Consider the following 12,073-nt stretch of genomic DNA (forward strand, 5'->3'; position numbering starts at 1 on the left):
AGATCATGAGGTGAGTAAGGAGTCACTACAAGGTCATTCATGTAAGTGATATGGAAAGAAGATTTAGACCTTTAGGCTTGGAAATTTTCCAAGGCACGTGCACTAGTCATATACAAAAGAAGGGTTGCATATGAAAAGGAAGGGATAGGGGCCCGAGCTACTAGTCATTGGCATAGGTTTAACTTTGAAGGCTTCATGGAAACTAAAGACAAGAGAGTCTCAAAAGTGTGCGCGAACGAATCAATGAAAGTAAGGATAGGAACTAAGAGTGTTCACGTCGATATGAGCAAATGGTAAAAGATTGACGAAGACCAGCAAACTAAGTGTGAGGTGCAGTTTGCTAGTGCTTGGGTGACTTAGCCTCGGGCTTGATCTAGCTCGTGGCCACCTCAAGAGCTACCTTTTGTAAAGGGTTTTCCCCTCGTCTTTTAATAATATTCGGGTGATTATTTTTTTTTTTAAAGTAAAAGAATGAATGCTCTGTATATAAGGTTTAATTTGTTGTAACTTATTCGAAGTTGCGCGTTGACAAAGCTGAATGAGCTTTTGATGATGCGTATGCGACCTTGTCTTTGAAAACACATTTTTTCAGCTGAATGAGCTTTTGATGATGCGTATGCGACCTTGTCTTTGAAAACACATTTTTTCAGCTGTGTGTCTATCCCTATAAAATACCCACATCCCGGTTTTCTTGTTCAATCCATCTCTCCTTCAATCCCAGTTTTATTCATCAAGCCATATCCCCTTCTACTGAGTCTGCAGATCAGAATTCCCCTATAAAATTCCCACATCCCAGTTTTCTTCATCAATCTATTTCTCCTTCTACTGCAAAATCTCGTCTCCCCGCAACCTGCGCCGTCAAGTTTTCTTTCATCAATATATCCATCTCTCCTATCATCCTTTTGCAGTCTGCAAGCCAACATTGATTCCTCCCAGAAATCAACATTCATCTTCGCAGGAAACTGCAGTTCTTGATCCATCAATCCATCTCTCCTTCGATCGTACTGTAGCCTGCAAATCAACTCTCCTCGCAAAAAGCTCTCCACAGGTTTTGGAAACTGCAGTTTACGAAGCCTCCTCACGCATCATCCAGCTTTGAACCCTGGAGTGTTCCCAGCTCCAATTATCGTTTGACACTGTTGGGAAGCCTCATCGATCCATCGTTGGTCCAGTTCGGCAGTTGTTGCCTCGAGTTGAGCTTTCGTAATTCGTTGAGCAGTTCTGCGTTCTGAGATTTGATCTCCTACCAATATGGGCGCTAGCAATCACCTCGTCGCCCTCCTCAATTTCCTCTCTATGCTTCTTTCTATCCCCATCCTCGGCGCCGGCATCTGGCTCGCCACTAAACACAGCACCGAATGCCTGCGCTTCCTTCAGTGGCCCCTCATCGTCCTCGGCCTCTTCGTTTTGTTGGTCTCCCTCGCTGGTCTTATTGGCGCCTGCCGCCGGGTCACCTTCTTGCTCTGGCTGTATCTCGCAGTCATGCTTGTTATCATCATCGTCCTATTCGCCGTCACTATTTTGGCTCTTGTTGTCACTAGCAGTGGGTCGGGGGTGAGAGTCGATGGACGGAATTACGAAGAATACCACTTAGATAAGTACTCTAAGTGGCTACAAGACGAGGTCAGCAAGGCTGGAAACTGGAACAAGATTAAGGCGTGCATCCAAGATGCCAAGGTGTGCAAAAAGTTGAACTACACCGGCTCCGACAGCTTTTACAAGGCGAATCTGTCGCCCCTGCAGGTAATTGATGCTTTAATTCTGCTCACATATCTCTTGTTGTTTTGAAATAAGAACGATAATAGCTCAAGAAATTTGTGTTTTTGCAGTCCGGATGCTGTAAACCACCCACAGCTTGCAATTTCACATACCAAAATGCTACCGACTGGATGCCTCCGACACCTTCAGCCCAAAACGCATACAGCAATCAGACAGATTGCAAGGCTTGGAGTAACGACCAGTCGCAGCTCTGCTACGACTGCGATTCATGCCGGGCAGGAGTGATTGAGAATATCAGACACGATTGGCGCAAGGTAGCTATATTGAACACGATCGTGCTCATCTTCCTGATTGTGGTATACTCTTTGGGTTGCTGCGCCTTCAACAGGTCCAGAAGACAAGGGTTCTATATAACGAAAAACAATCGGGTTATAATTGGAAGGGTTACTAACCTGTAATAGCTCGCCACTTTCAAGTTCTCCGACAGATCAACGGTCATAACCTCCATGTCGTCGTGTGATTCGGGTGCAGAAGACGAACTTCAAACATTTCCATTCGTTCAATCAAGTTTGAATATTTCTTCCTTGAATTCAAAACAATTTTGGAGCACTAAGATCTGCAAGATTTTAGATCAAACTTTGAGGTCTCTCGTTTAATTGATTTTAAACATCTCTTCCCTCAAGAGCAGATGTGCAAAGCCAAGATTTTGAATCGACACATTCCAATTCCCTTTCGGAAGCAAAATTTTTGAATCAAGACAATGTATTTGGAGAATGGCACGGGTGCCATTCCCTCTTTGCGAAGTCAAGTTTTTGAATCGGGACATTGCAATGAATGGTGCCATCCTCCAATCTCCCCGTTTTACACTGCCATTCTTCCATTGCAATCATGCCAGAATTTGAAACCATAGACTTTGTGTGTGTGTGTGCGCATAAACATGGTATTCATTTGAAACCATACACTATTTTATTTTCATTTGAAACCATACACTATTTTATTTTCATTTATTCATAAATGTGGTATAGTTGATCGATATTACTTTAGGGAACCTAGCTCTTTGTGTGAGTTTATTCAGGTTAGTTTGGTTATGCTAGGTTGGTTGAGTTACAACTTTTTATGTAATTAGAGTATGCTTTTCTTGATCAAGGTCCAAGCAATGTCAATTTTTGAGTTGCAGATTGAATTAGTTGACAAGCATGTGATTTTTCTCCACGTTAAAAAAAAAAAGTCAGCTTTGGAATTATGCTCATCATTAGATCGCAAGCTATTGTGTGAGTTTATTCATGTTAGCTTAGTTATACTGAGTTACATATTTTTATGTTAGTGTATGCTTACCTTGATCAAGGTCCAATTAGTTGACGAGCAGGTGATTTTTCTCCACTTAAAAAAAAAAGGTTGTCATGCTCATCAGCGCTTTACATCGCAAACATAGGCTACTCAAAAGGAGTGCATAGGTGGAAGAAAAGGAGTGGCATCGATTAAATAGGTGGAAGAAAAGGAGCAGCTTAGATTAAATAGGTGGAAGTAAAGGAGCGGCTTAGATTAAATAGGTAGAAGAACCCGTGTGTGTAAAGGAGATGACTTGGAAGAAGCTTGAATTTCGATTTTCATGATTCAATGGAAAATTTATTGATTGAAATTCAAAATTTAAATGGACAATGGCATTAATGCCATTCTCTAAGACCTCATAAGAAGTCCTTGAGAGTGGCATTATTGCCAATCTCCCTTGAGATAAATAAAATTTGGAAATTGGAAATTTCTAGTTATAAAGTGAAAGACTTGGAACAATAACCAAGATTTACGTGTAAGATTTGGTACCAATACCATTCTAAAATTAAAAAATATCTAAAGATTGGCAAAAATGTGAATGCTTTTAGTAAGAGATTTATGTCAATCAAAGTACATTGACACCAGTGCCATGCTACACTAAAAGTATAAATTCAACGTTGAATGTATATGGTAGATTAGGGAAAATTCATCTCAACATGATTACTGCACATAGGAGACTTGCAAAAAATGCCACCAGTGTAGAATGGAAGTGGTGCCAATCTTATGCTGGAACCTGGAAAATAGCACTTTGAACCCTAAACTTACATGTAGATTGGTACCTATGCCATTCTCCTAGTGCCAATATAATCACTGGAATGCCACTACCCTATTGTCATCTGATCACTGCACATTGGTGGACTTGCAAGAAATGTGAAATTTAAATTTGAAATTCCATTCTCTCATCGATATTTGATTGTTATATAAGGCAGAATATAGCCAAAAATGTGAAATTCAGCTTTTAAATGCCATTCTCCCACTGCTATAGTGGCACAAAATGTATAGGGTAGATTATGGCAAGATACTCATCTTTGAGATGCCAGTCTCCACATATAGAGTAGATTCATCTTTGAAATGTATAGGGTAGATTAGGGAAATTCAACTTTCCTCCTATGTAGTGATCATAGTCTCTCCTGTGAAGTGACATATGGCTTTTGGTCAATCTCCATGTGACTTTATGGAGAATGTCACCTGTGGAGAAAGGCAATGGTGCCAATCTCATACTAGGACCTAAAAAATGGCACTAAGAATCCTAAACTCACATGTGCATTGACACTTGTGCCATTATCCTAGTGCCAATAATATTAGTGGAATGCCAATGTACATGTGAGTTTGTGCAGATTGCCACTAGTGGAGAATGGCAGTGATGCAAATCTCATGCAAGGACCTAGAAAATGGGACTAAGATCCCTAAACTCACATGTATATGGGAACCTAGTGCCATTCTCCAATCATCACTGGAATGCCCCTCCTAGAATATTAGGGTAAACATTTTTACCAGTGGAGAATGCCATTGGTGCCGATCTCTTATTAAGCCATAGAAAATGGCACTGAGAACCGTAAACTCACATGTGCATTCTTATATGACATTCCAGTAGTGGAGGATGGTAGTGGTGCCATTCTCCAAAACACCATTCTTCTAATCCCATCTGATCACTGTATAGGGTAGATTATGGGAAGAAATTCAACTTTGAGTATGCCATTCTCCAACCTTGTGTCAATCTCCATGTGAGTTTATGGAGATTGTGGCCTTGGATTTCTTGTTAGACTCCCTTATGTAGCATCATACTGATCATATGGCACAATTGCCGATCTACATGTGAGCTTGAGGTGGAGATTGCCACCAGCGAGGAATGGTAGTGGTACCACTACTACACACGGATCCTATTGCAACGCTTAAGCATGGACGTTTAGCATTCGTGGGGTGCTAATCATCGGTATTGGAAGCATGCTTCGTTAAGGGTCGTTATATAGCAACTTTAGGCAAACATCACTATATAGCGACCCTTATCAAATTGGTAATGGTCCTTATATAGTGACATTAAGACAATTTCCTATAATGACATTTTTCAGAGAGTTTCTTTTCCCATACCGACCTTAAAAGATAGTTTTTCCCAATGATACATTTTTTTTTATTTTCATACATGTTTGATTCTTTGAGAGAATAAAAGTACAAGAGCATGTATATCAAGCCTTTGAACCTCATATATTCATGTCCAAGTTTGAGATGAAAAAAATCAGTGAAGAGCATTTACATCAACGACTTCATCCTAAGCCAAGTCTAACGCGCCAAACAAGTCTATATCGAGTTGATTTCCTATATCATCATCGTACTCTAGCATCGTACATTCACCTAAGAGTACTTGATTATCTTCTTCAATAAAGTGTGGTGATTCTCGATGATTGTCATGTTCTTCCTCAATATCGTGATCTCCATCTTCCTCTCGTATGATGTCATTATGTGCATCTTCCTCTTGGCTCATATTATGATCTTCATCTTCTTCACTAGATCCATCTGGATCAATTGGATCCGGCATTGGTAGTGGCATCTCCATATCCACATTTCTATCTTCAAAAATTTGCTTACTTCATTGTGCAACTTGGATCATGTACCACCATCTTGGATCAGAATGATTCGGATGAAAAACCACCTATATTGAAGATGGGTGCCAAATGCCATCAATTATATATATGAAATTATGCTTAAGTACATGTACCATGCTTGTCCTGTTTGTGGACCGGGTTTGAAATCGCTTGCATGCTACTCCAAACATATGAGGAAAAATGTTTATTAAGGTCATGCTCGATACCTTCCGCTCAACCATCTCACATGTGGAGGTCAGCTTGATCCACCACCCTCGGGAGGGTCAGTCATCATATGTAACCCTGTCACATGAGTTCAACAGAAGGATATTTTTAATATCTAAATTTTACAAAAATTAATTTACGTAAGGGAGTTTTTAAAATGATTTTGGGAGAATTTTACAGATTTATATAGAAAAAGGGTACATTTTATTAATGGAAAAATTACAGATAAGGGATTTTACAAATAGGCCTTGAATGCACGCGATATTGAGGATTTATACATAGTGACCCCCCCGAGCCACCACCATCATATTTGAAGGCAAGTGACTGGATTCAAGCTTAGAGGGGAATGGAGAGGAACCTCCTCTTGCTATGAAGAGGCTATCGATCTTTCACGAGCTTCCTTATTGGGGTCAGTTACATGAATGTGTTAGTATAAGACATGCATGCGAAAGAGAGTCATAAAAGCATAATCCCTCATTATACATGTAGAGACACAACCACGTACTTGCACACTCTCCATATCCTGGGTAGTCATGCATGGTCCACATCAAGATACCCCTCACTAAAATAGCCTTGGTATGTCTAGGAGCTTTGGAAATATCAAAGACCTGCACTCCTCTCCATAATATCTGTAACTCCTCTGTCAAAGGTGCCATGTGTATGTCCATATTTTTTGCCTTGTACTTTCCTGGCACAAGTAGTGCAAGCATGAGGTGTCCCTTTTTTATTATTAGCCATGGTGGGATATTGTAATTCACCATGACCATGGGCCATGTCAACCAAGATGTCGAGCGTAACCCAAAAGGATTCACGCCATCCATGGTGAGTCCAAGATGTAAGTTGCGTGGCTCCCTTGCAAAGTCCGGCCACTGATTATCTATGTGCTTCCAAGCTGCACAATCTGTGCGAATCCTCAATGTGTCATCAATGGACCGATGAGATGCATGCCATGTCATCAACCCCACTATGGATTTGCATCGGAACATGTGTTGTATTCTTGCAATGATGGGAAAGTGTCTCAAGACCTTTAGTGGTATCCGCTCACCCTACAAGTCATCTCTATATCGTTGTTCCCCACACTTTGGACAACTAGCCAAATCTCCATGCTCACGGCGAAAGAGAATACAATCATTACAGCAAGCATAGATGGTATCATAATCCATACCCACTGTTGTTGGCATCTTTTTCGCTTCATCTCTTGATGCGGGCATGGTATTTGGTGCATAAGCATAATCATGAGCATAAGAGAAGAAGATATATGCTCATGCTTATGCTTATGCATGGGCATAAGAGAAGTAGACATATGCTCATGCATAAGCCTGAGCATATGTCTCTTTTTCCCTCTTCTTCCCTCTTTTTCCCCTCTTTCTCCTTTCCCTCTTCTTCTCTCTTCTCCTCTTTTCCCCTCTCTTTTTCCTATTTCATGCTCATGTTCTTATGCTCATGCATAAGCATAAGATGAGCATAAGATAAGAAGACATATGCTCATGCTTATGCTTAAGCATGAGCATAAGAGAAGTAGACATATGCTCCTCTTTTCCCTCCTCTTTTCCCTCCTCTTCTCCTCTTCTTCCTCTTTTCTTCTTCCTCTTCTTTCTCTTCTTCCTCTTCTCTCCCTTTTCTTCCTCTTCTTTCCCTCTTTCCTTTCCCTCTTCTTCCTCTTCTTGTCCACTTCCTCTTTTCCCTCTTCTTCCTCTTCTTTCCCTCTTTCCTTTTCCTCTTCTTCCTCTTCTTCTCCACTTTCTCTTTTCCCTCTTCTCTCCCTCTTCTTCCTCTTCCTCTTCCTCTTCTTCCTCTCCCTCTTCTTCCTCTTCCTCTTTCTCTTCCTCTTCTTCCTCTTCTCTCCCTCTTTGCCTATGCCTATGCCTATGCCTATGCTTATGTTTGTTTTTTATTTTTTGTTTTTGTGTTTGTGTCTATGTTAGACATGGGATCACGTCGCACATCCGACGAGTATAGACAACCTTGCAGGAGGAGAGCTCGCTATCTATATGCTCCAGAGGACTTTGATTCCTCTCAGGCGACTACCCCGAGGACTATGACTCCTCTCGGACCTAGCACTGCGACTGACTCCTCTCGGACGTAGCACTATGACTACCCCTCGTCGAGGAACTCCTTTGCTAGCTGCGCATGGCTTTGTCGGGAGTCCCGACGAGTTTGTAGCACAGATGAGTGATGAGGAGGCAGCGAGATTATTCTCTCTGCTATCTCAGAGGACCTCAGCAATTCCCTCCCCTACACCAACGGCTGGACGTACTGCCCAACCGTCCCCTTGTGCCCCTTTGACCGAGGGTGTGGGGGTTAAAGGTCACTGTGCCTTTACCTCGGTTATGTACAATACTCAAACACATATATAAATAAATGAAAAAAAGATTAGGGTGGTTCTGCACCCACCAAAACTTGTGGCTCTCTGTCTCTCTCTCTCCTTCTTTCGTTCTTGCTTCCGTTGAGAGCACTCTCAACTGGTATCAGAGCCCGGGTGATCTAGCTGAGCGTGCGTGAATGTTTGAAGCTCAGTAGCTCTGTGGGAGGAAGGAGAAGCTCTGTGGGAAGCTTTGTGGGTGACTTTACTTGCATCCGAGTGTGTAGAGACCTTGGAGGAACCTTTGTAAAAGTCACTTTGGTTTTGCGAAGTGGTTTTGAGAGCCTGTTAAGAGTTTTCAAAGAAAAAGTCATTTTTTGAGCTTTTCCTTGTTCCGTTCGATGACAAAGACTCCGTATTGACTTGTAGAGGCAACTATTGCTTGCTTTTGGTGTCCACTTCAAGAGCTTGGAAACACTTTCATTCTTGAATCTGGGATCATTTCATTGGATTTCTGACTCACTGTGTCAGTTTTTGCGTTTTTTGCCCGGGTGTTGGAACTCAAGTTTGGAGCAACCATTTGCAGATCTGTCAGTTCCGGTGGACTCAAGAGGTCCTAAAACTTCTATGTTGCTCATCATTTGCACTCCGGTGGAGTTTACAAACAGCTCTATTTCCAAAAACGTTTTTTACTCTGTGTGTTGGACCCAGTGATTGAGACCACGGTTTCCAAAACCGTTTGTCCCATTGCGTTCCGGATGCCCAAAAACCCCTACCTGTCAGTTCTTGTGCAATTTGGTAGAGGATTTTCAGAGTTACAGATCTCTGTGTATTCGATTTCGTCTCTCTGTTATGCATTTTTCATTCTAAGGTTTTGAAAACTTAGATTTATGCCACATGGCAGTGGATAAGTGTTGACTCCCATTTCTCACTCATCGGTTGGGATTTTGGAGTTCTGGCAGAAGAGAGATATTTGCAGATTTTCTTGCTGAGTCTGATTATGCAATGGCGCCCATGTTTTGAGGCATCTCAGGTTCTATTTTCAGTAGTGGTCATTACCGTGGGACTATGATTTCTTGAGCATACCTTATACAGATCACTCTGGTTGCAGTTTGAGCAATGTGCGCTCATTCGTGGTATGCATTGGGTTGTAGTGGATGATTTATAGGCCATTTGGATGCATTGCGGTCCTTATTGGATGCGTTGATAGGCCCAAATTGCCTTGTGGGATGCTATTTTTATGGATGCTTTGCACATGGATGCTATTTTATGCTGAGGGACAGCTTTGACACATTGCAGGTGATGCAATGATAGTGCTATGCTCTCTTGGATGAGATATTATTGATGCATATGCTAGTGGACGGTGTTTATGCTTGAGTCATTTGGCACTTATTGGCATTTTGGATTGCCATTGCAGTTGGCATTTTCTTTTGGGCCAGATTTTCTCATATGGATGCATAGTATATGCACATCAGTCAGATGCATCTTTTGATGCTTTGAGCTTTGAGTTTTGGTGATATTTCACTCTGTTGTGGCATACACATTTGGGTGCACCTGGTATTTGGTGTGATTCTCTCTTGCAGGCACTAGCATTTGGGATTTTGTTTCATTTGCATCATGGCATCCTCTTCCATGTCTGAAAAGAAGTTTTTCAGCATTAAAAAGTTTGATGGGACAAACTTTTCTTCGTGAAAAGGACAAATAAGGGATGTGCTTATTCAAAAGAAGCAGATTAAACCCTTGGCAGGGATTGAAGCTAAGCCTGCAAATATGTCTGAGGATGATTGGAATGAGTTGGATGCATTAGCAAAGTCTACTATTAGACTTCATCGTGCAGAGTCAGTTTATTTCACAGTAGTAAATGAGCAGACTACGGAAGATTTGTGGAAGCCCGGGGGATTCACAAGGGGAAACTTATGATATCACGTGAGTGTACAATAGGGTTTTTTTTTGAAATGAGGCATAAGCTTATACATTAGGGGTGGGGGCCCTTTTTTTTTCCCCAATATTAAATTTAAGCTAGGGGGACCATGTCATATTTAAGAAGGGGGGACATAATATAGGTTACCTTGGGTAACTAGTCCAAACAAGTTTGATTTTGTGTATGGTTTTAAATAGTGATAGGGAAAGTAACCTAAATTTGCTTATTGTGTAATCTAAATGCTTGAGAAAGAATGTAGATTTAAGGAAAGGGGGGGACATAATGGAATTTTGGTGGTATCTTATAAGCTTAAATAGGGGTGTTTTATCATCCTATGTGGATCTTAAATAGGGGGTTTTCTTGAAGTTCATGCACGCAGGTGACGTCCCCCTTTAATGAAGAGCCCCCGGGTGTGGAAGAAACTGTGTGCCACTTATGAGAAGGAAACTGCCTCTAATAAAGTTAACCTCATGAAGAGGTTGTTTGAGCTGCAGATGAAGGAAGGGGTCTCCATTGCTTCTCACTTGAATGAATTCAATATTATTTTCAGCCAGCTTCAGGCTCAGAAGATGAATTTTGTTGTGGAGACTAAGGCAATATTTCTCTTATGTTCATTGCCATCCTCATGGGATACCTTCCGTACAGCTGTTAGTAACTCTGCACCTGGTGGAGTATTGAAATTTGATGATGTTGTGGGTAGCTTGTTGGCCAAGGAGATTAGACGAAAGTCTATGGATGGTAACAAGCAAGATGCAGCCTTAAATGTGCAAAGGGGAAGATCACAGTTCAGGGGGAAGTCCCAAGAAAGAGGGAAGTCTCGTAGCAAATCCAGGGCACGGAACATTGAGTGTTACCATTGTGGCAAGAAGGGCCATATGAAAAAGGATTGCTACAAGCTGAAAAGAGAGCAAAAGGATAAGAAAAAGAATGCAAATTGGGGTGCAAATCAAAAGGAAGAGAGTCCAAGGGAGGACAAGGGAAAAGTGAAGATCGAGGAGATCAATGCAATCACACATGATAGTGACAATGACGTTCTCTTCATGTCTAGTTTATCTGCAAAGTTGCTTACCACTTCAGATGATGCATATTCCCAGGATTGAATTTTGGATTCTGGTGCTTCATTCCATGTTACTCCCCATAGGGAATGGTTCTCCACTTATGACAGTGGAAAGACAGGTTGTGTGCATCTTGGAAATGACTATGCATGTGACATAGTGGGAGCAGGTGACATAAAGTTTTCTTTTGCAAATGGGTCTGCATTTGTTTTGAAACATGTGAGACATGTGCCTAAGCTGACCAAGAGTCTTATTTCAGTGGGTCAGCTAGATGATGCTGGTTTTCACACCACTTTTGGCTTTCAAAGTTGGAAAATTTAGAAGGGCTCTATGCTTTTGGCCAGGGGTGCCAAGTGTGGGACTTTGTATCCCTTACATGTATCAAAGGTATTTGATCATGTTGTTGCAATAACCGAGCAGCCAAGCACTTCTTTGTGGCATTGCAGGTTGGGGCACATGAACGAGAATGGAATGAAACTCTTATGCCATTTGGGTTATGTATCGCATTTGAGTTTCTCTGATTTTGAATTTTGTGAGCACTGTCTCTATGGGAAGCAGACTAAATCAGCCCATAAAAGAAGGGGAAAGAAAGAGTTTGAAAAGCTTGATTTGGTGCATTCAGGCGTATGTGGTCCCATGCCTACACGGTCATTAGGCGGGGCTGAATACTATGTGACATTCATTGATAATGCAACTAGGAAAGTGTGGGCTTATGCTATGGCTCGGAAGAGTGATGTGTTCCAGGTATTTCAGAAATGGCTGGCCTTGGTTGAGAATCATTTAGGTAGAACGCTTAAATGCCTACAGACTGACAATGGTGGAGAGTATCTCTCTCATGACTTTCAGCATTTCTGTGATACACATGGGATTAAGAGGGAGCTCACATCCCCTCGTACTCCAGAGCAAAATCCAATTGCAGAAAAGATGAACTGCACCATTCAAG

At 41.6% G+C, this 12,073-nt stretch overlaps 1 protein-coding gene across 1 annotated transcript; it reads left to right on the forward strand.

The window, feature by feature from the left end:
• The first annotated feature begins 1,130 nt into the window (after positions 1-1,130).
• On the forward strand, positions 1,131-2,385 carry LOC147884093 (tetraspanin-8-like). The gene is made up of 2 exons (XM_087399035.1): positions 1,131-1,743; positions 1,830-2,385. The coding sequence occupies exons 1-2, from the start codon at positions 1,252-1,254 to the stop codon at positions 2,175-2,177; spliced, it is 840 nt and encodes a 279-aa protein (XP_087255161.1). The 5' UTR covers positions 1,131-1,251; the 3' UTR covers positions 2,178-2,385.
• The last annotated feature ends 9,688 nt before the right edge of the window (positions 2,386-12,073 follow it).

The sequence above is a fragment of the Dipteris shenzhenensis genome, chromosome 27 (genome assembly GCF_047967505.1).
Source record: "Dipteris shenzhenensis isolate YYH24624 ecotype China chromosome 27, Dip_SZ_1.0, whole genome shotgun sequence".
NCBI classification, from domain to species: domain Eukaryota; kingdom Viridiplantae; phylum Streptophyta; class Polypodiopsida; order Gleicheniales; family Dipteridaceae; genus Dipteris; species Dipteris shenzhenensis.